Raw genomic sequence first — 25,258 nt, forward strand, 5'->3', positions numbered from 1 at the left:
ATATCCTTGGTTGAGAAGTGGGCGTTCCCGGGGTCGAGTATAGAGAGCATGTTGTCTATTCTGCGGACGATGAGGTCCAAGTATCAGATACTCTACTGAATAGACTATACCAGCCATGAAAGGCGTTGTCTATTCTACGGTGACTTCAACCTCAGCAACAATGTCGCGGGAACTCACTCCAACGTAGCATTTGTAAGTGCCGCGGTCAACCCTCCATTTCCCACCAGACCCCGGACCTCCTTTCCCCACGACATCGAACCAGGCAACCGCCTTTGCGTCAAGATGTATGGCCAGAGACTTTGACTCTCCAGGGCGGAGCGCGACTTTCTGGAATCCAGCAAGGGATCTCGGGGCCGAAGGACGGCCTAGCCCCTTGATCGCGGGCGAAGACAAGACGTAGACTTGTAGGACCTCGCTGCCCGAGATGTCGCCAACGTTGGTGACCGTGGCGACAATTGAAGCAGAGCGGTCGCCGGCGGCGGAGATGGTGCCCTTGACCGCAACATCGATGATTTGGAACTTGGTATAGGACAATCCATACCCAAAAGGCCACAAAGGCTCTGTCCCTTGCTCGTCGAGCCAGCGGTACCCAACCAGCACACCCTCTCCGTATTCCGCATAATCATTCTCCGCGTCACCAGGAAACCACTTGTGCGATCCATGGTCTTCTATCCTCTTAGGAAACGTCAGCGGCAGCTTCCCGGAAGGATTGACCTTGCCGAAGATCACGTCCGCAATGGCGTTTCCGCACTCCTGCCCTTGGTACCACGCATGCACAATCGCAGCGGGCCCATCAACCCACAGCATGGCCACGGCACATGCAGACTGCGTCACCACGACCACGTTCGGGTTAACAGCCACGACCGCAGCAACCAGCTCGTCCGTCCTCCGCGGGAGCGACAGCGAAGTGCGATCCGACCCTTCACGCTCAGTGTCGTTATTATGCCCCACAACAAGCACAACCGCATCAACACCCTCCGCCGCCGCGACCGCGTCGCGGAACATCTGCTCCTCGTCGTGCCGGAAGAGCATTCCCACGCGGACGCCCGAGATCTTGTGGAAGAGCGTGTTGTCATGCGGTCTTGTCGGTGGCGGCACGACGAGGTTGTCGACGCGCAGGCGGTACGTCTTGCCCGCGTCCAGCTCCCTGCTCGCAAACACCTCGACGCTGCCGCAGTTCATGAAGTTGCCGCTGATCTGCGTCCAGTCCGAGTTATCGATTAGCAGTTCGTCGTCGATGAAGAGCTTCGCTTTACCGGTGTTGGAGAGGCTGAAGTCGTAGGTCCCTGTGGCGCTGGGGCGGAGTAGGCCGGTTGCTTTGTAGCTATAGGTTGTTCCGCGGAGGGAGGGGGGCACGTCGCCGTCGGACATGAAGTAGACGAGGGATTTGTGCCAGTCTGAAGAGGAGATGATGTCGCCGGAGAAGGTGTTCCCTGAGAAGAAGTCGACGCGGAGGCCGGGGGAGCCTGTGGTTGGGTTCGTGAGGCAGTCACCGATCAGGGGTGGTTGGAGGTGCGTGAAGATGCCGCAATGGTGGGTGATTTGGATGTCTGGGTTGGCAGACTTGGCAGCGTGGCTGAGGGAATCAAAGGGTGTGGTGATGTAGTAGGGGTTCACGATGGCGCTGCCGGTGCCGCCTGTTGTCGGGGTTTTGGCGTTGGGACCGATAATGGCAAGGGAGCGGAGCTTAGAAGGCTTGAGAGGGAGGATGCCGGTGTTCTTGAGGAGGACTATGCCTTGGGAGGCTGCCTCTCTGGCCGTTTGGCGGGATTCGGGAGTGTCCGACTCGGCCTCGTTGCCTTCTATACCTTCATGGATGCCGTTTGTGTCATTTTGTTGTGGGCTGTCGAGTAGCTGAGCTCGTGCGAGGAGACGAAGGAGTCTTTCGACAGACGGGTTGATGTGTTCTTCTTCGGAGACAGCACCAGACTCGACGGCTTTCAGCAAGGCTTTTCCGTAACGGAGCGACGGGCCTGGCATTTCTAGATCTGTGGTGGCAAGGATGCTGTCGATGGTCGAGTTCAATCCTCCCCAGTCGCTCATCACCAGCCCATCGTATCCCCACTCCTGTCGCAAGATATCGTAAACCAGAAAGCGGCTGGTGTCAGCATGTTCGCCGTTGATCTTAGGATATGCTGTCATGGCAGTCCAGGGATCCGCTTTCAACGCCATCTCGAACGGTTTGAGGTAGATCTCTCGCAGCGTCCGCTCGTCAATCTGCTCGTCCATGTTGAAGCGTCTCGTCTCCATGTCGTTAGCGACGTAGTGCTTCATACAAGCTCCCACGCCTTCGCTTTGCACTCCCTCGATGTAACTGCTAGCCATGACGCCTATGAGATACGGGTCTTCGCCAAAGTTCTCGAAGTTGCGGCCGCCAAAGGGCGAGCGGCTGATGTTCATGGTCGGCGCGAGCAAGACGTGAGCTCCTTTGGTCTTAGCCTCGGCGCCGAGGATCTTGCCGACTCGTTGAATGAGATCTGGGTCGAAGGTGGCCGCGAGAGAGATGCCACAGGGGATGTATGTGGTGTGAGTCCCGTCAGTCCATCGTGAGCCGCGAACGCCAGCTGGACCGTCGCTTGTCTTGAGGCTGCGGATGCCGAGGCGGGGGATATCTGCGGTTTCCCACATGTTCTTTCCGGATAAGAGGGTGCATTTTTCTCCCAAAGTAAGGGACTGGAGGATCTTGGAGATGCTGTCGTTCATATTAGGCCTTGGTGCCTCCATAGCTGCGTCGATGGCCATCTCGAGGAGAATGGGCCGCACGAAAAGGGACAGAGGTTGCCTTCAATGACGTGTAATAACATTTTGAATTCAAAATCGAACAGTCAAGTTCTATATACAGATATTCCTGCGGTCAGCGAAAAGGAGCCCTCATACGCCGACTGGTACTGCTTCTGGGGTTCAAGGTGAGCTTGACTGGACAGACTCCACCGTAGCATGCCGCAGAGGCGCCATGCGAGGCGGAAGTAAGCCGCCTGGCTATCGTTGATGAGTGACCATTGTCGTTGGCGGTCTGAGCGGTCAGCGACCCGCGCATCAATGTTCGCGTCTGTAGGTGAAGGATGTGCAGCGGAAAGGAGCGGCTTTTCCGTCGCGACCTCAGGAGGACCAGCACCGGCTTCTCCGACCCACTTCTCTCTAGGATTCGGTCGAACAGCATCCAAGTCACGTGAATAAACTCGTGATGCCGCGTCAAGGTCGCATTCGACGGTCCGTGCATGAGGCCAACAAGGCCCGTGCACCAAAGCTCGTCATTGAGCTTGGGAGGCGTGGGGAACCCGGAAGGCGTGGAAAAGGGGGGCAATTGCCGCTTGCGATCCAAAGTTTAATCAGAGCTCCTGCAATTCTTATCTTTCTCTGCTTGCGGCGAATGATCTTTCCAAAAACCCATTTCCCAGCTTCCCCTCCTTCAGAATAACTTCCAATTCGAGCCATCTGCCTCTTTTCTTCATTCGCCTACATTCCTCCTATTCGCCTCCATTCCAAGACCCTCGTCCCTGCTGAAGACACCGTCATCGCGATCGGTCACCATGGGTGCCCCCACTGCGACCCCGCCACCGGCAAGCACCAGCTACGGATACACGCCGACATACACGCCGCCTTATCGGACTCCCCAAAGCGCCTCCAGGAACACCTTCCCAGCGTCCACCCCGACACCTTCACCGTTGGGAAAGCGGAAAGCTGCCGCTGCCAACGATGGGTCCCCTGAGAAGAAGAAACCGAAGAAGGATCCCAACGCCGAAAAGCGATTGCGCCGCTTCCGTCCCAGGCCGCCCTCAAACTTCAGCGACGTCTACAACAGAGCTCTAACGCAGAGGTGATTTCCGTCGGACACGACTCCGTACGATCCTGCTGACTTGTGATCGCAGATTCTATGTACTCGAGCGACGAAGATGCGGCACCGATGAAGTTCCAGAGGAGGAGGTCGAATTGACGGGTTCCACGGGCAACATCTACACAGTCAAGATCGCCCAGCGCCCCACGTGCACCTGTCCTCATTTCCTCGCCGGTAACCAATGCAAGCACTGGCTCTATGTACACAGCTCCTCCAATCTCACTGTCACGAGCAGCTCTAACAGTTGCAGGTCATGTCCCGAGTCCTCCGCGCGAAATTCGAACACACCTACCAACTTGCCCTGCTCACCACCGAACTCAAGGAGATTTTCGCCAACGCCCCGCCCATCGATAAGCCCTCCGATGCTACGCAGGATAAGAACCGGAAGCCCGTCGAAGGCGACTGCCCCATTTGCTTCTGCGAACTCGAGGCTGAGGGTGGCGAGGCAGTCGTCTATTGCCGCGCTGCTTGCGGTCAGAACATCCACAAGGAGTGCTTTGATACTTGGGCTGCGACGAAGCGTAGGAGCGGTTCGAACGTGACGTGCCCATACTGTCGCAGCGTGTGGGAGAACGACACTGGCGACATGGTGAAGACCGTCAAGAAGAAAGGCCAGGCGACGTATGAAGGCTATGTGAACATCGCGGATCAACTGGGCATCAGCACTCAAAGAGGTTTGTCATCGCCCGAATTTACCAAATCCAGACCGAAGCTAATGCCGGACTTCAGATCACAGCACCTACTCGAGATGGTGGAGAGGCTCGAGATATTATTAAAGCTGATTCAATCTGCTATTTGCATTCGGCTGTTTACGGGCCTTCGCCCAGGAGCTTCGATTCCTTTTGGGTCGCGGAAGGTTTCTTGGCGTTGATTCGAGGTGAAGGGAATGCGAATTTGTGACGACGATAGATACCCATTACGAGGCTGCTTCTTTGGCCAATGAATTGATGATGCATAGTAGAACAATTTACTGATTCGCATGACAATCGTTGCGTTGGTGAGGAAGCCTCTACACATAGCCTTTCAGAAAAATGAATTAGCCATCCGTAGATGTATCACTGGCAATTTCCTGGATAACTGGTCGACTCGCAAGCCACTCTCATCTTAATGATTAAGCATGCTGATTTCCTGGGATTACGCTTTTTTACAATGCGAGGCAACACGCCATCATCATACTGGGCCAGCCATCATCTCGACTACTGCTGCCAGGAGCACATCATACATTTTACTGGGTCCTCTTCTCCCTCTCGGCCTTCATCTTCTGGTCCTCCTCCTCCGTCTTGGGAACCTTGACCAACGTCGGCACCGTAACAGCATTCAGCTTCCGCAGTGCCTACGAACCCGTTAGCACACATCCACGCCCCGCATCGAAAAACCCCCTTACCCAAAAGGGCGGCAACAACATCACCCGACAAAACAAAGCCACGGCGCCCTCCTTCCACAACCACGCCACCGTCCAAAAGGCCTTCGAATACGACTCCCGAAAAGCGTCACGTACCTGCGAAAACGCGCCCTCGGGCAGCTCGTTGTCCCACTTGTCGCTGACCTTGGCGATCTTGCCGTCGGCGCCGACGTCGATCTGCACGGTGCTCTCCATCGTCTGCTCGCTCTTGACGCCCTTGACGGTGTACGTGTTCTTGAGCTTGAACTCGATGGGGTTGCCGGCGGAGGTGACGGTGTGCGACTGGATCCGGATCGGGTCGAAGAGCGCGGGCAGGCCGTACCACTGCGCGGCGAACTTGTCGTAGCCTTCCGCGATGGTGATGTTGTCCTGGAAGGTGGCGGTGTTAGACCAGAGGGAGAGGTGTTTGAGGGTGGGGTTTCCCTCGAAGAGCTGCAATGGCGGTTAGCGCTTGGGACGTTCGGTTTGAGGAGGAAGGGAGTTTACGTCGAGAACACTGCCGACTAGGACCTTCTGCTGGTCGGACAGCGAGACGCCTGACTTTTGGACAATGTCCTTGTTCTTGATCCCGATTGACTCGAATGAGGGCGCGTTGGCCGACGCGGACGCTTGCGCCTTTGCGGTCTCGGAGGGGGTTCCGGTGGACATGTTTGCTTGGGCGCTTTTGGCGAGGGACTTGGCTTGAGGGGTTGAGAGGATTTGTTTTGCGAGGCGGGCTGTTGAGGGCATGGAGGCGGTGGTGTAATAGGAAGAGAGGGATTGAAGCGGTCAAAGGGAACGAAACGTAGCTCGGTTTAAGGAAGTTTTCCTGCCGTAAGGACTTTAACCATCACGCATGTCTTGGTCGCGTCACTGGCTTGAGAGGCGTGATGATGATGGTGGGTGACGTCATGACTTGGATTTGGGGACGGTCTGGGGATTTTGCTCCGGCTTGGATCGGATGAGGAGATGCCATTTCGGGATTTTTATGTCCATACTAGGAGTGAATCATTTCTGGTGGTGTTGATGTAAGTCTTGGTGTAAGTCTCGGTGTTCTTGCCCGCCGTGCTAGGTTCCGGTCTGGTCGGCGCCAATTTCGGGGTGCGGACGGGGGTAGACCCACAGTTCCCACCCGCACCCGCGCCGTCGCCGGCCCGGATACCCTCTCACTCCACCAATAAATGCACCTGCGCGACTGTTCCTCTGGAAACAAAATTCAAAGGACACAATCTTTTCGCAGGTGCTCAATCGAATAGAACTAAAGTAAACATTCAGTTTCGTGGTTCCAGCGCCCTTGATGTACTCCGGATGAGCGGCCAGTGCCTTCTCGGCAGCACCCCCGGGGACCGTAATACCTCTCCACAATTGATTCAACATAGACACATATTAAAGGGCATGTTTCCGAGGATCTCAAACTTTTTAGGGATGTTCTGGTTGAACACTGAAAGCCTCGCAACGACACAGGATGTGATGATTCCAAACAAAAGCACCCGACACGGATAAGTCCACACCACCATCAACACACGTCGCGAACTACAAAACCAACCTCATTTATCACAAAAGAATACCCGCCCAAGACGTTCATCAGTCAAAGGTTGCACGCGACCCCAGCCACCTCCCTGTCTCCCATACCAAAGATGGCAGGTGACGGCGCCGGGCGATCACGGCAAGCTCGGAGAGTAAGCTTCTCCATACTCGACCCATAAATAGCTCCAAAATAACACTATCGTTGCCACTGCATTGACGTCACCCACCTTGTCGTGTGAGCCAAATGTTCCTCGGTGGGGAACTGTCAAGTTACGATCGGCAAAACCTGCCAGGCCAAGTGAACCACCTCCAGACGTCGACAAAATCAGCGAAGCGCAGGAAGTGCAAGAGGCTTGTGAGAGCTCACGATGTGAATGGCTTCACATTTTTTAGAATCAAAAAGTTTTGCCAACATAGGTACCTATTGTGTATTATGGCTACTTAGCCGTTCAAGCTCAATACCATGCATATTGCTTGGACCACACCGTACGATCACAAACAACAGCTTGGAGCCTTAAAGCTACCTCATAACTTAACCTCCGGCCATGTTTCCATCAGAAATGGTCGATAAGCGCAATCAGACATCCAAAGATCACCGCCATAGCTGACTCATGTAACGACGTTGAGAGCCATGTTTACCAGAGGCCGGGCGGTGGAGCGAGCACCCGCACGCTATCGAACTGTACGTCGTCGATCGTATCTTGGCGGCATAAGTGGCACGTTGGAAGGTCGTGGTTGAATAGCCGCAGCCGACGTTGCAGTTTTCCCCGTTGACGCGAAGATCAGGAACATGATTGTGACCTTGTCAGCGAGCTAGACAAGACGATCTCGTTTTCAGATAAATTCAAACCGCCTCCCCCCGTTCTAAGGGCCAAAAGGTAGGAAAGTCCCGCGGGAAAGAATTGACTTCACTGCGGTATCCTTGTCATCGAGCTGACGCGCGGCAATCAAGCGCCGTGTAGATATATCAAGCTGTTCTTTGAATTGGGATCTCTGTAACACGTTAGTGAAGATCTGAGCGTCTCTTGGGTCATGAGAATGCTCTGGGGTATCAGATTAGAAGTTGCCCCAAGCTCTCAGCATTAAGTGGCTTCATGTCTCCAGGGCTGAAGCCATTTGCCCCGGTTGTTACCCCACGTGCGGAATGTCGTGTTTCTGGGATACTGTGGAGAGGGTTGGAGTTGCAATGACTCGGCGTTCAACCTCAAGGTATCATTCCCCTAGGGGTTCCAGCTCTTGCGCGAATGGCCTTGGAAATGAGGGAGGGAGATTAGAGTGATCGGTAAACGTTTCAAAGCAGCGAAATCAGTACTAGTTGGACTCTTGTCCTGGCAATATTTTGCTCCCAAGTTGTGAAAACGAGAAGGAACAAGTGATGAGGGTGTGCATGTTGAAGAGGTTCAACAGTGTGTGTCGTCATCGGCGAGACGGTTAGCCCACTGCGTTTAAATTAGGTTCCCTAAATGAGGGACCATTATTCTGCGATTCCAGGCCTGTAACACAGGGGTTGTAAATTAGCCAGCGAAGAGGGTCTCGCGATTACCACGTCGTTGGCGAAAATGATGAGGAGGCCTCACGTGCTCGGCGTTTGATGTTGGCTTTTAAATTACTACTTTGAAGAAAAGTGCAAGCCTGCTTTGATCAGTGACACCATTGTATTTACACGTTTATTGACGCCCCATTCCCTCTTTTCTGCGTATATCGGGATTATTTCAGTTAGCCTCAGCGCCTTGAGCACCGCACTTCTTTTCGCAATAATACGTGAACTCGTCGCCACCGATATGCCAGGCCTCAGAATTGCAACCGAGACCATCCTGAAAAGCACATCAGTTTAGTGGAAAACTAGGCGAAGGGGTGGACGACTCACAAAAGTGCAATCAGGGCACGTGTCCCATTGGTTGCTTCCAGTATTGCGCGCCTTGTACATGTCGCAAGCACACTTGGTCTCGTCGGGCAAGATCTCGTAGTTCTTGACCCAGTTGTAGCTTGGACTGTACGGAGTGCCGCCGATAGGGTTGTTCGTTCTGTCCTTGACGCACACGGCAGTTTTATGGAGGTCGGCAAAGACGCTATTGGGGGTCAATACACGTGGCCAACCAAGAAGGAAGTTGAGGAACGAACCCAGCTGCAAGGAGAACCACGGCGAGGAGATGGGATGTCTGCATCTCGGAAACTGATCGTAAGGGAATGGCTGAAAGACGAGAGTAGGGACTAAAGGAAGATTGAAAATATCGGCTGGTCAACGGTTGAGGTAGTTAGAAGAGGTCTGGGACGGGTGCTCAAATACGAAAATGATCTACGCGTTGGATTTGGAATAACATGATATCCAACTCCTCCAACAAAGTCCACAATAGTCCTTCTCATCGAAGACTTGCAGTTGCGGTCGCGGACGCTCATCTTTCCTTCTTGAGTGTAATCAATCTATTCGCAACCAACTATCGAAGTACATTACTCAAACCGTGAAGCACTCGTCCAACATTAACACGATGTTCTCGCGCAAAAGGTCTCGCTTTTCTTGCAGATACCCACCAGTTCAGCTTGATTGATGTCCGTAGTTCATCTCATGATGCACTCTGAGTCGTGTGGTATGGAGAACTTCGAACGATCGCTTGCCTGTTCGGGTAATCGTCTGTGCCAAAGATGGAGCATATCTGGGTCGGTCCACCACGTCGGTGAAGTGTTGCCGACGGGTCGGAAGCTGATCATAACTCTTTCAGTTATAGACGCCAGCTTGGGGAGAAGGCCTGCCTCCGATGATATGGTTGAGTTGGTGGTTGGCTGCTTCTCAACCCAATTATCTGGAGCCATGCCATGACTCGCTGGGATGGCGCTGTAAGCGACTTCATCGTCGGATGAACTCCACTGCCCTTGGTTATTGAGCCGATTCCGAGTCTCATGCAATAGTCTGTGTAAGTGGCATTTGCAATTGACTCACGGCGAAGACATAGTATCGACATTCTGTTCGCGCTGAGAGCTATAAAGCTATGATAGCTGCCACTCGATATGCGACTTCATATCATCTCAGTATCCCCATCTTCTCTCCCCCAAATATTACTTCTCAGCACTAGGAGACTAATTGTCTCTGTCGGCACAATGGTTTCTGCCAAGCTCATCACCGTTATCATGGCCACGGCCGCAAGTGCTGCTCCTCACTTTGCCTTGCGAAGCCAATATGGGAATGGCACTAGGCGGTCTGTAGACCATAACCTGGCTGGCGATGAAATGCTCGTTTACAAGGACGGCAATGGTATGTCATTTTCTTGTCTAGTCGCTTTCGCACTCTATCGCAGACTTATCAGACTAACGCCTCACAGTGGAGGTTGTCAACGAGAAGCAATGGCTCGCCCTTCTCGAGAGCGAGGGTATCAACCCGGAGACCCCCAAGTTCCCCCAAAAATGGCTCGACAGTGCCAACCACCTTGCACCTACTCCATTCAACGAGACCTCCGACTCCAACCTCCACACTCGTGACTGCTCCAATACCTTCTCCATCACAACCGACAAGACGGAGCGCTTCGTCAACTGGGATGTGCAAATGGCTCCCGTCGTTATTGGCTTTGGCAAGGGCATCGATGTTTCCGTCGCCTCTTCGTACTCAGTCGCAAATAGTGTATCTGGCAGCGCTGGTATTGACATCAAGGCTATCAAGGACCGTCTGGGTGCAAGCTTTGGCGTTGACTACACCCGCACTTGGACGACAACGGCTACCACGACGGTGCGCGGCACCATTGAGGATGGCTGGACTGGTACTGTCATCACTCGTCCATGGGTGAACCGCCGGTCCGGCCGTACCTTTCAGGGATGCCCGGGCTCTCTGAAGCAGACGGGCACGTGGATCGCTGATTCGTACGAGGAAGGGTCCTATGAGGGTGTGAAGTGGGTTGCTGGAGCCATCACCGTTTGTGCCAAGCAGCAGAAGGCTATTCCTCTTTCTCGTTGCAATGGTGATGGAGATTTCAAATAAGAGGTGACGCAGTGATCGAGGTACTGGGGAGAAGGCCAGAACAAGGATATCTCAAATAATCTCGCTTTGGCGCCACTTAGGGCCAGAGAAATCAAGTTGGACAGGAACGTAGATACCCGCAGTCGTTGACTGGCGCATGCAATGTAAATAGCTTTACGACTTATGTAGAACCGTACTCAGGTTGCCCGATAGGCCCTAATCAATTGGTGTACAGGTTTTCGCATTAATCTTCGTTGACTCCTTCATTGATGGAAATCCATGAACTCCATTAATGTTGGTCTAAAGTCTCCAAAGCAAGAAGAATAGAATGATCTCGTCTTCAATCCAAGAGAAAAGCATATCGTGGATGAAAGAGCCCTGTCCGCTCGTCTCAGGATCTCCGAATTAATGAACACCTTGTGTCCTCTTGCCAAGACAGACTAGACCCCTAATGTGGTGGATGACCAGGCCTCGCAGCGGCGCAGCAGTCTCAAAGACGCCTAACTCCCACAATGGCCGCCAAAGAGACCTGCTCGGATTGGTGGGGAAACCTCACATCTCACAAGCCGGGCGCGAGGCATTGGCGTACATGACATCACATGGCCTTCTTCTCGAAGCGCCTGCCCATGAGCACAGCCCATATATGCCTGACGCCTCTTTCCTGCTTGCAAGGCGGACCCTGGAGGCGATGTTCCAACGGTGGATAAAAGAGCTGAAATAAGCTTAAAACCACTTCAACGGTCTTCCACCCCAATTCCAAGCAAAACATAGTTTCTAATCGAAGGAAAGATCGACAGAAAACCATCATGGGTTTTGTATGACCTTATGTCCTTACAAAAACCGCAGTGAACGGTGCGCTGACGGCCATTAGTTCAGTTCCGTGGGACGAGGACTTGACAAGTTCGCCATGTACACAGTAAACAGCGTTGGTATGTGTAACACCTTCTCCTTGCAGTGTTATCGAACTCGTTTCAATTCCCGACAATTTCTGATTGATTAAATAGCTACAAACGCCCCGCACAACCAGGGAATTGTCGTTGGCGACATTCCCCCTGGGAACATGCCCTCCAAGGGTCATCGACCGTGTCCTGAGCATTTGTTGCCGAAGAAGCGCGAACAAACGTCGGTGCAGAATGGAGCTGCACCTCAACCGAGTGTAGTGGATTCAAAGGTTGCAAATAACATGCTTGGGTAATCTTGTAATGCAAGGTGCTCGTAGAGAATAGAGCCTTCCAACCGTTTGGTGTTTGTCATCTCATCGTTCTTCTAAGCTTGTGCACGTCGGCTGGTTTTGTCTCCGCAGTCGCCCAGGGGCCTCAGCTGTTGTTTGTCAGCACCGCAAGTCGACTCACCGTAAGTCACTCACGTCATCTGCATTTCTTGCAAGCATCTGCCCCTGACCTCTATCGGGTTTAAGACGCAGATGCAGTCAATGCTTCAAAATTAAGGTCGTCTCAAGAGGGGGCATCCCATAATTGACCAATCACCAATCGGCCAGCTTACGAATCAGCGCTGAAGTTAAGCTGGTGGATTCTATCTCTCAACCCACCATGTGCAAACCGCTGCTATCTCCACCAAACTGGAATAAAGCTCCAATCTGGATGTTGCAACATCGGGTCGGCCAACACCACAAGAGGGTATGTCAGCGGCATATCACGGCATGATTACCAGTATCCGGGCCTTGGCGATTATCTCCTTGCCGCCCGTATGTGCCCATGAAGATACTTGAAAAGTATTTGAACCTGCCTTTCTCGCTTGCCATTGTCGAAAAGCTCAGCATTGAACAGCAGCAACAGCTCTAGCAACAGCAACACAACATCCAAACCCCGACCCACATACAACACAATCGCCAGACATGGCGGCCACTCAAGATAACAACAAAGGTTTCTTCCCATTGGCCGGTGTCGCTACTGATGGTTGTTCCACCGAAGATGAGGCAACAGCCACATGTCTTTGTGGTGCCGTCCAGCTCGCCTTCGTAAGTCCCAACAACGGCTTGCAATTCAGCTTGGAATCTTGACTGACCTACCGCCACAGCCAACACACGGGCCAGGCCTTATCAGCAGATTCCTCTGCCACTGCGCCGACTGTCGCAAAATCAGTTCATCGATGTTCTGCTCCAACTTTACCGTTGCCGACACCCACCTACGCCACCTTCGAGGCAAGGAAACCCTGAAGTCTTTTACCCAGTCCAAGACCATTGCCACGGGGAACGATATGGCCAACCACTTCTGTGGTAATTGTGGAACCCTCTTGTATCGTGTCTCTTCGGGTTTGCCGGGAATGAGTATCCTTCGTCTCGGCACTGTCGATGACTTCAGCTTGGTCGAAAAGAAGTTGAAGCCGCAGGTGGAGCAGTTCATCGACACTCGGGCGAGTTGGCTTCGTCCGGTAGATGGAGTCAAGCAGATGAAAGAGATGCATACACCAGAGGATGTTGCGGGAATAGAGTAGAACGAGAATTGTCAATTGGCAGGCTGAAACTTGCTTTATGATGCTACACGCATTTTCCCTCTTTTGTTCAATGCTCCTGGCTGTTGTTGTCTGTTTGTAGGCTGCCATAAGACGAACTCCTCAGCGACAGGGCGTAGCGCGTGCTCTCGTCCAAGTCTTCAGCCGGGAGCCCCAGGCGATCTCCGTCAGACTCAAAGTCTGCATCTCCGCTGGGAAAGAAGACCCGAGCATACATCGATCTGTAAAAGCCCTCCGGCTTTCCCCTCTCCATGTCCTCCATGCCAGCCTTGTAGCGCGCCTTGGTTGGTTCGAAGTAGATCCTCCAGTCGTCGTCAGTCGTGCCCGTGACTCTCTTCACACTGTCGAACATCTCTCTCTGGGTGATTTTGAAGCTTGAAATGAAGAGAGTACTGTTGTGGAACTCGGAAATCGTCGTTGACTTGTCATCTTCGTCTTCGGGAAGTACTCTCAAACTGAGAAGTGAAGCAACTGCGCGTCCGCACTGGACCCAAGTTGACGTGTTGATGGCCTTCTTGCCGTCGTCGTAGAACGTGATGATGCGGTTGTCGAGATCGAACCCAAAGGTTGCAGGACCGGCAATTAGGCTGTACTCGTACCAGAACCCGTTCATCAAGGTAATTGATGTCATGCCGGCCTGTTGGATCTCGGCGATGTTTGCGAGGACTGTGTTCCCAACAGGAATGTCTCGCCGGAGATTCTCGCTGGTTGCGAAATTGATGCTGTAGGCGTTTGGCATCACGTACCTCACTCCCGCCTTTGCCGCGGCCCTGACCAAGTCACTGTGGGTTCCCGGCACCGCGCTGAGGGAAAGGGTAATTATCAAGAAATCCTGGCCTTTTAGAGCGTCGATCAGAGATTCCTCGTTGTTGTAGTCAACAAATGTCTTCTCTAAACCTTCGGGCAGCGAGTTGCTGCTCCCGCTGCGCGTGATAGCTGTGACTCGGTGCTTTCCTGTTTTCAGAAGTTGCACTGCAATAGCTCTGCCTATTTGACCCCCTGCCTCGAAAGAAGTTAGCATGCAAAGCCCAATGATCGCCAGAGTCAACCAACCAACTTACACCAACAACTGCAACATTCTCAATGGAATTACGAAACCCTTCGGGTGCATCTCTCGCGTACTTCGCCATTGCGAAAACAATTTTGATAAGGATGAATTAGAGCAGATGCAACGCGTAACCAACAGAAGCGGCGAATTATGTGTAATCGGAGTTGTAGAAAGTTTGTACGCTGTGGCAAGCTCCGTCGAATGGATGGCGCCCTTATATGTGAGGCAGCACCCATCGTCGCCCAACAACCGTTAGTAAGTAGGCTCGGTCAAACTCTGGAGTTATTGGACCTGAAAGTGAAACTCGGTATCGTTTGTATCGTGGAAGTAAGGTTGACAGTAGGTTCCGGTCGGCCCTACGGGAGTTAAGCTTTCTGTCACCGATGATTCGGAGCCGCCGGTCAGCACCTCATCTGCGTTGTGGGAACACAGATCCTTGCATCGCATCCGACTTTCGTGGTTATTAAACTCCATCTGGCTAGCGTTACGTTCTCCATACTTCTTCTGCTCAGTTCGGAGCCGGACGACAACCTTTTGGTCGCATCCATCTCCACGGGTCCTATCGACGTAATTGATCTTGGTATATGGTTCTCTTCATTGTATGGTTAATTTACGCTTTCCTCAGGGTCAGATCGTCTGATTTCTTGACACGTACAGAGCGGTCAATCTTCTGCCAATCTTGGGTGCGGATACCGCCCCAGCCGCATGAACAGCCGGCAAGATGGTCACAGCTTTGATGGTGTCTTCCAACCTTAAAGGATTTAAAAGAATTAGTAAATCATCCGTAAGCCCGCAAGACAGACATAGAATCCTGTCTATTTGTGATCGTCTCATCTGCCCGCTATTTCTCACAGATCGTCCCAACTTCTCAACCAGTCGGCACGGTCTTTCCGTCAATCTAAAGATGACCAAGGTCCTTGTTACAGGTACCGTGAACATCAGGATACACTCCAGCGAGCAAAAGCTAACAGGTTGATTTTACCGATCAGGCGGAACGGGTTTCGTCGCCGGCCATGTGATCGATGTCCTCCTTCAACGCGGACACTCCGTCCTGACAACGGCTCGATCGCAAGAGAAGGCGATGGCTATTCATGGATCTTTCAAAGACGTCCCCAAAAGCAAGCTCGAAACCATCGTCGTCCCCGACATTGCAGCCAAAGGAGCCTTTTCCGCTCTCAGCACCCACAGCCTGGAAGCTGTGCTTCATGTGGCTAGTCCGGTAAGCTTGCGAAACCTAGACAGCCTCAATTCCCCTCGTTGCTCATCAGATTCAGTTCCATTACAACGTCACCGACCCGAAAAAGGATCTGATTGACCCTGCAGTCTTGGGTACGACCGGAGTTCTGCATGCGATCAAAGAATCCTGCCCAGGTGTGAAGCGCGTCGTGGTTACTTCCTCCTTTGCGGCTATTCTCAACCCTGGCCTTGCCGCCTCGGGGGCGGAGAAGACATACTCAGAAGAGGATTGGAGCCCGTTGACCATTGAAGATGCGCACGCGAGCCCCGTGAGCGCCTACGTCGTATCCAAAAAGTCGGCAGAGAAGGCCGCCTGGGATTTTGTCGCCAACGAGAAACCCAATTTCACCCTCTCCACGATCAACCCGCCAATGATTTACGGCCCGGTCAGACTACCGCCGAAGACTCTTGCTGAGGTCAACACTTCAAACCAGCTCCTGGCAGAGGTGATTACTGGCAAGCACAAGGGTGGACTCCCGTCTACAGCACTGCCTCTCTGGGTTGATGTTCGCGACGTGGCATTGGCGCATGTCAAGGCCATGGAAACCGACCAAGCAGCTGGAAAGCGTTTCTTTGTTACCAGTGGCTTCTATAGCAACGCTGAAATGGGCAAGATCGTATGGGATAAGTTCCCAGACTTGCGGGAGAAGTTGCCTGGGCTGGATGCGATAGGAGGAGCACCAAATCCGAACCTTAAGTCATTTGGCTACAACACTTCCAGAGCTGAGGAAATTCTGGGAATGAAGTGGACAGCATATGAGAAGACTGTGGTGGATTCCGTGAAGTCTCTGATGGACTTGGAGGGTTGAAGCAACATCGGTAGCTCAATGTAGAGCTCCATTTAGATTAGAACAAGTCTCTTTTGTTATGCTGCAAATGCGTAGCTCCCTGTCGTTGCAAAGACTGACCAATAGTCCAAATTTGGCTCCGTGTCCATGACCTCGGCAATGTCTTTCGCCGTCTTCAAACCTCCGGACTGCCACATGTTTGCGAGGCAGTTCTTCACCCACTGCTTCACCGAATCATCTTCCGACACTTGGTGGACAAGATATAACGGGGCGAGGAATGTGCGACACTGAAGCTGTTGCACGGGCGAGAAGGGAAGAGTGTTCGTCTCGCACACCCTTGGCAACGTGAATTGTGGTACGGACGCGCAGATGTGATGTGCAATGTCTCGAATCGTCTTCTTGAAGGCACTGTCTTGAGTATAGCTGCCATCCGCAGTGTAACGCTTTACTATGATGTATAGAATAAGCCTCATTGTTCGAAGCGCATTGGTGACTTGCGTGGTGTAGTGGTCCGGGTAGAGATGATAATATGTGCCGAGAACATGAGGATTACCCCCGGTGACTGGTATCAAGAGGGGCCGCCATGTCGATGGCACTGTCGCTTCCAATGTAACCAGTTGATCGTCCAGACTCTTAGCTCGGATGATGAAGTTGCGTTCTGATATTCTTCCCGCTTTGAAATCGAAGTGCAAGTTTGAGACGCGATTCAGAATGCCTAGAAAGCTCCACTTGGGACTGTTAACATGATAGCCAATGTTGCGACGCACTGAAGCCAGCTCCTTAGGCGTGTTGATACCGACTGTTGCGCAGGTAACTATGACAGCAGTCACTAGTCGGGCGGCAACCTGACGTCCAGTCGGGCTCGATAGGATGGTTGTTGCGCGGGAGTGTAGGAGGGTCAGACCCCCCTGAGAGTGACTCTTCCAGGCCTGGGAGTTTTGGGGATCGCGATGGACCATTTTCTCATACATGTCTAGTAGAAGAACCGATTGAAGAGCTTCCTCAGCTCCTTCGGAGCTAAGATCATTCAAAGATCGGCTAAGCCTCTGGATTGCTTTGACGTAACTGGAATTGGCGAGCGCGAGGAGATGCGCACTGCCCAGCTGCGTACCCATATATGCTAAGCTGGCTGCTTCGACACTCGCAGAGAGATGATCGCATGCTGTGGCGGTCCTATAATGGTGGGTTACTTCCCCCATGCTGCGCGTGAACCCGCCAATGTAGGTCGAGAAGAAAGCGTAGCGAGCGCGGGTGTCCCAGCCCAGTTCGAGACCAGTCGGCTGGCTTTGTAACCCTGGAATAACTCCGTCTCTCTGGGTGACTACCTTCCGCTCCACCGATCGAGACTCGTCCCGAAACTGCAAAGCGTTGGGATCCCGATAGCCGTGGCAGGTTATTTTGGCCCTGCGGCATTGGCCGCAAGCTTCTAATCGCAGATCGCACTGAAAATCAATAATGTTAGTATGAGCCCAAAATTCCAGTTTGATTGACATCTTTTTCGATAGTTCCTTATGGTGGTATGGGGAGCGTACCCTTAGCTTTCTGGACCTGCAGGGGAAGCAGGCCGGCGAAGGTCGACCGTGGAACACCATCTCGACTAGCTCAGCGTGATTTTCCTCGAGGAGACTGAATGCCGAAGAGCCACGGGAATTTCGACAACTATTAGGAGTGAGTTTACCTCTGATGTCTCCGGAACTTCGATTACTTCCGTCTCCTAATTCCAAATGAAGGGAAAAACTCCGCGCAACAAGCAGAGGCATTTTGAGTCAGGCCAACACGAGCTTGACTTCGAGTGTGAAGCAACCTCATTGGGCATGAGATTGCCGCATTGGGTTAGCGTTCCGTCGTCCAAACTCTATTATGTGGATTTCCATTAGAGAGCAGCGGCCAGTGCGATGAATCTTGAGATGCATTTGTAAATGAACGTGGGGTCTTCGCTGCCTGTTATTCACTGAATACAACTTGAGTGATTCTTCTTGAAAGAATCGTCATGTCTTTAGTCCTGCTTAATTTTAAGTCTTGAGTAAGTCGATGTAGAAGCGCGCGGTGGGATCCCACGGCCAGGAACCAGCAGTTTTAGACTGAGAACTGGTACCAGCGCTCGCTTTCGCAAATAAAGAGCGATGGAGTTGGCTCCAACACGCGACAACAGACTTACTCGCGGACATGCAGAACTACGGCAATGAAGGCCGAGAACCTTGGAAGCTGAACCTGGGATGCGATTTTGTCAGTCTTCTGCGTCATAGTTTTCAGAACATACATATTTCAATGATTACCTCTGAGGATGGGGATGGTTGCTCCTGAACAGCAATCCATATTGAGGCACGTATCGCTCCCCTTTCTTGCCGACTTCTTTTTCTTGACACTCCCCGTCATCATACTAAATCCTGCCCGAGTTTCTGCAACTTCAAGGCAAACGAACCCGCGCCGTATCGTTCACGAGCCCCGCTAAGTCATCGGAATGTCTAATGCAATCACCGTCCTCTTCCATAATGGAAAGGACTTTCAACACGATACCAACTTTCATGTCAATCAAGGCAAGCCCTGCGAGCAACATGACAGGCAAGAAACCAAAGCGGCCGCTGTTCCCCACGCAAGCTTTCGCCGTGGATTCGATGGATATGCGCCGTTGGTCACCTCCGGATCGTTGGCAAACTTCGATAATGAAGATCAAATCATGTCTGCCTCTACAAGACTGAAGATGGAAGGCGGATATCTCCAGGTCAACCGTCCCACCAATCCGTCTTCGTTCTCAAGGAGGTGATTAGGAACGCATTGGAAGAGTGAAATGGAACATAACACAGACCATGTTACGTTAGTCTCTGTTGACTGTGGATATTCCTGATGCCAAGACGCGAATGAGATGTGTTAAGAGGCACTTGACTCTGGCCGGGGCCAGTCTCATCGCTCGCATCATGTTAGAAGACAACTGAGCACAATTGTACCAAGTCCCATAGTATCTTTGACCAAAGAAATTTGGGTATCGATTGAAAACAGAACATTGCCTACAAATGGCAGAGCGAAGTTGGTTCCTTCACGGGATCTCCTGCCACTATTGTGAGAACATTAGTATGTCTCACTTCCAAAGCCCAACATGGCTACTGCGCCGATCAATTCATACCGGTCATGATAAAACCCTGTCCGCTCAAAGGCCTCTCTTTCCATACCAAGCCCTCCACCTCACCTCTGAAATCAGCCGTCTCTTCTACCAGGTCCCATTCCCCAGTGGTGTGGTTCTTCTTCAGCGAACGGAAAATGATGGTTTCCCCTGCGTCCTCAAATATGAATTCGCGTCTGCATAGGCGTCTCCATTGCTCCGCCGCCGTGCCTTCCTTGGCATTGTCTCTTTCAAGGTCACGGTTTTTGAGAAGGACGGCAAGAAAAGCTTGGCTATCCCACAATCCTTCCCGCCTAGGGTACTTTTCGAGAATCCGTGTCGCGCTCTCTCTTACCAGTGGATCGCGGCAGGTCATGGCGACAATAGTGAGTTGCCATGCGATGCCAAACTCCATAGAGAAGAGATTCGCCGGCGACTTGATATCCTTCTCTTGTTCGCGCAGCAATATCTCGATAACTTCGTTGATCTCCCGGCAGTATGGTGTCATGCTGGAGATGGTCGCCTCATCTGCATACTTGGGGAAGAAGCTGTAGATAAACATAATCAAGTAGTGCATCCGCAGATGCAAGATCTTGAGATACTCTCTCCGACTGATGGAACTGTCTGACAGAGTCCTATTGTAAAGAGGCTCGAAAGATGCTCGCCATTGTTGCAAGTGCCCCATGGACTTCTCACAATATGCAAGCAGCTCTGGGCGGTCTTGCATGATCACAAGGAGTTCGTCGATTCCCTTCTCGTCTGTTATCTCATCTAACTTGAGATCGTCGATGACGCTGAGCAATAACGGACCGAGTTTCGCGATGCGCCGCTGACACACCTGCCACCAGGTGTACGCCTGTTCGGCATCGTAGAAGATCTCTGGCATGTTTTTCCTGCCTTCCCCTGGGTCTGTGTAGCGTTGGATCTGCATGTTGTACGTCTCAATAGTGTGACCGCGGGCTTTGAGGCCTCTAATGAGCTCATAGGCTGGTGAGCGACTGGTCTTTACGTTGCCGGCTAGAACGGTGCGACTCTGTACGTCGAGATGGTTGTACAGGTCTAAGACCTCAGTGATGAGTTGTCGCGGGTCGGGGGCGAGATTCCAGATACGCGCGTCCGCATCCTCGCTCATAAGCAGTTCCTGTAATAGCACGAAACCATATCTCACGTGCTGCAGCGCCGAATGCCGATTTCCGCGGAGGGCCTCAAATGAAACAAACAGTATGGACAACAGGACTGCTTCCTGAATGCTTGCTGTTTGGAAGTCGGCGTGAGCTTGCAGTCGGAGAGCTTGGCAATAATGAACGATGGCGCTCTGGTAGTGTTGGCTCTGAAGAAGGTCGGCGATGTTGTTGAAGTTCCTCGCGACGACGTAGTTCCCTTTTTGTGACAGCGCCCTGCTCATGGCGCCGATACTGATGGCCGCGTGTCGTAGCGCTGGATTCTGTCTGCTGAGTTGCGGCATCATCTCGTTCCAGAGCTTGGTGCGGGAGAACGGCGCGCCGCCGAGGGAAACCTGAACAAGGTCGTTCCAGTCTTCGAAGTAAACGCTGTCTCTATCATTCTCAAAGTCCAGAGAGTTCATGTCCGGTTCTCTTGGTAGCACACGCTGGTTGGCGCGACATGGTGACGGAGGGTTGAGTCGTTGCGGTTGGGCGGCAGGCCTGCCCCTCGCCTTCCGTGGCTTGACGACATACCCATCGCATACGCCACGGGTTTTCAGGCAGTTCATGCAATGTGGCTTTGCCTCATCGCATTTGATGTGCCGTTTTCTAGAAGGGTTAATGTTAGATAACAGCCTAGGATCGGCCACTTAGGCGTCTTGTTAAACTCACTTGCCTGCTGAGGGTGAGCGGAGTGCAGCATACGCGAGCGGGGCTTTTGGTACTCACAGGTCACACAGCCTGTCCTTACTTTAGGCGTGCTGGTGCGGGTGTGTCTGGGGCGGTGAGCGACAGATAGTCTGCCGTTGCTGTTGTTATCGCTTTCGAGTGAGCCGGCCTGGCTGGCAGCGCTTCTCGGCGATGTCGACGCCGTATCTGCAAGATGTGCTGGATCCATCTGATGGTGGGATTGTCCGAGGGTAACTCAAATGAGAGGGATGGGAAAGATTTCCGGTCGGTCGGTCGCTATGTCTCCGCGTTGGGCCCGACCCATGCAAAAGGTGAGCCGCAGATGAGCACTTGGCAAGGGGTCTCTGAAGGAGCAACGTCAGAGGGCGTGCCGGTTTAGGTAGATTTACGGGCTCTGCAGCGTCTCCTGGAAGTGGGCTGATTTGGTCGAGATCCGCCGGTGATGTGTAGGGCGCTATCAAATTCGTAGTATGCTCAGCTGCTTGTTTCTGGCAAAAGGGGATGCTCTCAATGAGGCACAGAGTGGATGGATGAAGCAAACACGTTTGTCATCAAGGCAAGAGTGAACCTGTCAGCTCTTTTTCCTGACCTGGAGGTCGCGTAGGCAGTATTTCGAGCAGTGATCATGGGGCGCAGGGATCAGTCTCGGCTTGAACGATCAAGGGGTCTTGATGCATACTTTATGCCAGATGTGGCTGAACTGGGTTAGAATGAGAATGCGACTCTCTTAACTGCAAGATGAACTCCACATGACTCGAAAAAGTCCGTCCGCCTCCAACAAAGTACTGCCACAGGTCAGACAGACTGCGCCATGTACTTCCGTACTCTCATTAACCAACAAGAGTTTAGCGTTCTATCCTGCAGTCAGCAGAATGCGGCCGCCGTAAACCCGCAAGGATGATCACAGTTCCCCGCCGATCACTGGTTTACCGCTGAAGCCAAAGTTCCATTAATAATTCCCATCCCCGCGCTCGTCTTTCCTCGATTTCCTCTTCCTTCCTCAGGACAATCAACCTATCTCGCAAGTCGAGACCCTCAACTCCCTCCGTTTCTAAAACGCCAACTTCTGGCCCCTAGTTAACGGGGCCCCTACACTCTGCAACAATGCCGGCCGCCGCAGCATCAGCATCGGCCGCCTGCCGCCAGATCGCCAGATTCTGGTGGCAACCTCACCAACAGTCTGCCATGGGCAGCGGATAATTGCAATCTCCCCGGCGAGACCGGCTTCATTCACGATCTTCAGTATCAACCACAACAACCGTTGTCGACCGCTGGTCTCCCGGGTGCGGATTTTGGGCTCTTCGGACCTGAATCCGTCCACACCGATCCGAGCCTTACCTGTTTTCTTGATCCGACACCTTGGGACACTCTGCCGTGGACGTCTGCCGCTACTGCGACGCCTTACGTCAGTGCCAGTCCCCTCGACAGCTTAATTGACCAATGTAAGTTGACTCATTCTGTGACTCCTTCGATTGGCCTCAAGCTAAACATATATGTAGCATTCCCCTACATTGACACCACACCACCAACCCTCTTCGACACCTTCCCGGATAGCCTCCTCCCTCCTCACCTGGACCCTCTCTTCGGCTCCAGTGACAGCTCGAACAACAACAGTCCGAATCAGCCTCCTCCCCTGGACATGTCAGTATACACTGCTGCGCCGGGGGTCCCATCATCTCACCGTTCCTCGCCCAACTCTGACGGCCAAGGCCAAGAGATATCGACCCCCCACACCGACAAGATCCTGCGCCGGCAGCGAAACACCATCGCCGCCCGCAAGTACCGCCAGAAGAAGGTTGATCGCATCTCGGACCTTGAGAAGATGTTGGAGGACATGACGCGCGAACGCGACGAACTCCGTCTTCGTCTCGCACGTCAGGAGGCAGAGACCGAGGCTCTTCGGAGCGTCATGCGGAAGGAAACTAAGCCGTAGCTGGATGGTCAGCCTTTTTGTCTTTTCGCCTCCGTGGGAATGAGTTGTATGAAGGAAGCGCTGGTGTTTGTCAGACGATGTCGGCTGGAAATGGACCCATGGACTCGCATCCTGTGGTGCGAGAGAGTTTTGTGTTCAGTCATCTTCCGGTGTTGTCATCACGTAGCAGCTAATGAATGGAATGTTTGGTTAATTGTCAACTTGCCTATCTCTTCATCATTGTGATATACCATGCACTTCTCATGGCTTCTTGTCGTTAGTGCTGGGGTTAACTTGAACTCATTTCTTCATTGCAAACAGACTCTACGATGATGAAAGCTATTTAAATCTATCTTTATATGATTTCGCGATCTTCTTTCCTTGGTGGTTCAACATGACCCAAGATGGCTCATTCAGCATGCTGAATTACGGCAGTAAGCGACAATCGCTCACGAAACCAATCCCGTGGCCACCGAGATGCGGCACGAGATACGAAATCACCACTTTTGGGAGGTGATGTCCAACGTCAACATAATGGCTCAATGTGATGCTCAATGGCTCATCCATCGTCATTCCATCACGACAACGTACAAAAAGGACGTCCTTCAGCGACATATCACCCCTCATTCTCCCAGTCGGCAGCCCATTCCGGACCCTTCTTCGAGTGGAGGATGACAGGTTCGTGCACAACGCCATGACTGGGATGATCCTAGTCATTCTCAACCAAAACATGCATTAGCCCTTGCTAGCGCGGATGATTCATCGTGAGCCATGCTTGGCGCTGCAGCCTGGTCCAACCACGGTGTCACCCACTGAAGCGAACAGTTCCAGACGGGACGGAGAGTTCGCCCACCGACAACCCGACAAAAATGGGGCGATCCCAGGCAAACGGACGGGAATCAGGACCCCGAGGCTTGTTATCATGCTTAGATGCATCATCAGCCCCTTGGCGAGTTCGCTTAGATGACTTGATGCAAGCAGCTGTCCCGTGCATAACCTCTGCATAACATCAATCGGCAGTTGGCTCGGCCGGTTGGTTCTGTACACAAATTGAGCCACTCATGTCGAAAGACTAAATACTTCTCCATCATCACCACACAATCAGACACCTCAAATTCGACACCGCCCTTCAAATCCTTTTGTAATCCGACGTGGACACGTATCAAAGACACTGCTGCTCTGAGATTGATTGGCGTTGAAACATGACACCGTAGACAGCCTGTATGTCAGCCGTATGGGCGCATATGCTTACTCGTCACAAACAACAGGAGCCTCGGTCCGAAAAGGAAGCGCAATATTCTGCCCAGCATGCCGAGAGGCCTGACTTTGATCATTGAAAAGATTGTTTTTCGATGCTAGCAACATATGAATCGACTTAGAGGAGTCAGAATGGCGGACAATTACCTAGCTTCAAACCTTTCTTTCTAAGGTAAGTCGAGTCGGTCTCCTAGTTCAGGCTGTAACGCAATGCCTGGAAGCTAGCATGCGGCCGTTTTCTGGGTTAAGATTAATTTGCAACCTATGTTCTGCGAACTCTGGATAGATGTAGCTCACGACGTGCTATGCAATATGCCATGGCAGTTATTCCTTAGTTGCGTCCCATAGTGCGTGGTATAAGGTTCTTTCCTGGGTATTGCTTATAGACATTGAGTCGGACCTGAATCCTCTAAAACTCAGCGATTCAGCAATTCAGAAGAATTATTGGACACCATGACCAAAAGAACAATGGACACGACCGGGATCAGTCCCCGCCATAACAGGTCTAGATATTCCGCCCGGACAGCAAAAGTAAATGCACGATGCAAGCCAAAGTCCAAGTGTTGAGGCTAGAACTTGGCTTCTCTCTATATAGATTAAACGGGGGGTTTCATTAGATAGTGGGTGTTCATCGTGGTCCTCGGCATGTTGGAGTTTAGCACAGAACGTGATCTTGACCAGCCAAGATAATGCGCCCCGTGAATTGCTCCCACTTCAGCGAGCAAAAGTTGTCTTCCTCACTTTTGCATTGATCATAAGGAAGACGCAAGATTAGAAGATGTAGATGGTTTGACGTCAAGTTTTAGTTTTATGTGTATGTAGGTAGGGACTGCGTTTGTGTAAAGAAACAGCTGCTTCAACAATCTCCCCTAACCACGGCCAATCCGACCAGATTCACAACATCAGGAG

General features: G+C 52.3%; 9 protein-coding genes across 9 annotated transcripts; 4 read left to right on the plus strand and 5 right to left on the minus strand.

Annotated features, from left to right (window-relative positions):
* Positions 1-129: 129 nt before the first annotated feature.
* Positions 130-2,742, minus strand: COL26b_013230 (uncharacterized protein; the record flags this gene model as incomplete). The annotated part of the gene is made up of 1 exon (XM_053185851.1): positions 130-2,742. The coding sequence occupies one exon, from the start codon at positions 2,740-2,742 to the stop codon at positions 130-132; it is 2,613 nt and encodes an 870-aa protein (XP_053030198.1).
* Positions 2,743-3,530: 788 nt separating this feature from the next.
* On the plus strand, positions 3,531-4,611 carry COL26b_013231 (uncharacterized protein; the record flags this gene model as incomplete). The annotated part of the gene is made up of 4 exons (XM_053185852.1): positions 3,531-3,817; positions 3,870-4,035; positions 4,086-4,509; positions 4,565-4,611. 4 exons carry the CDS (start codon positions 3,531-3,533, stop codon positions 4,609-4,611), a joined length of 924 nt encoding a protein of 307 aa, XP_053030199.1.
* A 449-nt stretch (positions 4,612-5,060) lies between these two features.
* On the minus strand, positions 5,061-5,885 carry COL26b_013232 (uncharacterized protein; the record flags this gene model as incomplete). Its single annotated transcript, XM_053185853.1, has 3 exons — positions 5,061-5,168; positions 5,334-5,669; positions 5,724-5,885. 3 exons carry the CDS (start codon positions 5,883-5,885, stop codon positions 5,061-5,063), a joined length of 606 nt encoding a protein of 201 aa, XP_053030200.1.
* A 2,689-nt stretch (positions 5,886-8,574) lies between these two features.
* Positions 8,575-8,908, minus strand: COL26b_013233 (uncharacterized protein; the record flags this gene model as incomplete). Its single annotated transcript, XM_053185854.1, has 2 exons — positions 8,575-8,812; positions 8,865-8,908. 2 exons carry the CDS (start codon positions 8,906-8,908, stop codon positions 8,575-8,577), a joined length of 282 nt encoding a protein of 93 aa, XP_053030201.1.
* Positions 8,909-9,836: 928 nt separating this feature from the next.
* On the plus strand, positions 9,837-10,707 carry COL26b_013234 (uncharacterized protein; the record flags this gene model as incomplete). The annotated part of the gene is made up of 2 exons (XM_053185855.1): positions 9,837-9,990; positions 10,058-10,707. 2 exons carry the CDS (start codon positions 9,837-9,839, stop codon positions 10,705-10,707), a joined length of 804 nt encoding a protein of 267 aa, XP_053030202.1.
* A 2,500-nt stretch (positions 10,708-13,207) lies between these two features.
* COL26b_013235 (uncharacterized protein) lies at positions 13,208-14,288 on the minus strand (the record flags this gene model as incomplete). The annotated part of the gene is made up of 2 exons (XM_053185856.1): positions 13,208-14,161; positions 14,220-14,288. The coding sequence occupies 2 exons, from the start codon at positions 14,286-14,288 to the stop codon at positions 13,208-13,210; spliced, it is 1,023 nt and encodes a 340-aa protein (XP_053030203.1).
* Positions 14,289-15,110: 822 nt separating this feature from the next.
* COL26b_013236 (putative secondary metabolism biosynthetic enzyme) lies at positions 15,111-16,251 on the plus strand (the record flags this gene model as incomplete). Its single annotated transcript, XM_053185857.1, has 3 exons — positions 15,111-15,132; positions 15,196-15,425; positions 15,475-16,251. The coding sequence occupies 3 exons, from the start codon at positions 15,111-15,113 to the stop codon at positions 16,249-16,251; spliced, it is 1,029 nt and encodes a 342-aa protein (XP_053030204.1).
* A 3,089-nt stretch (positions 16,252-19,340) lies between these two features.
* Positions 19,341-20,912, minus strand: COL26b_013237 (uncharacterized protein; the record flags this gene model as incomplete). The annotated part of the gene is made up of 1 exon (XM_053185858.1): positions 19,341-20,912. The coding sequence occupies one exon, from the start codon at positions 20,910-20,912 to the stop codon at positions 19,341-19,343; it is 1,572 nt and encodes a 523-aa protein (XP_053030205.1).
* A 1,372-nt stretch (positions 20,913-22,284) lies between these two features.
* COL26b_013238 (uncharacterized protein) lies at positions 22,285-23,113 on the plus strand (the record flags this gene model as incomplete). The annotated part of the gene is given in 3 exon segments (XM_053185859.1): positions 22,285-22,340; positions 22,360-22,622; positions 22,680-23,113. 3 exon segments carry the CDS (start codon positions 22,285-22,287, stop codon positions 23,111-23,113), a joined length of 753 nt encoding a protein of 250 aa, XP_053030206.1.
* Positions 23,114-25,258: the final 2,145 nt, after the last annotated feature.

Source organism: Colletotrichum chrysophilum (genome assembly GCF_026319265.1).
Source record: "Colletotrichum chrysophilum strain AFK26 chromosome Unknown scaffold_213, whole genome shotgun sequence".
Classification (NCBI taxonomy): Eukaryota; Fungi; Ascomycota; class Sordariomycetes; order Glomerellales; family Glomerellaceae; genus Colletotrichum; species Colletotrichum chrysophilum.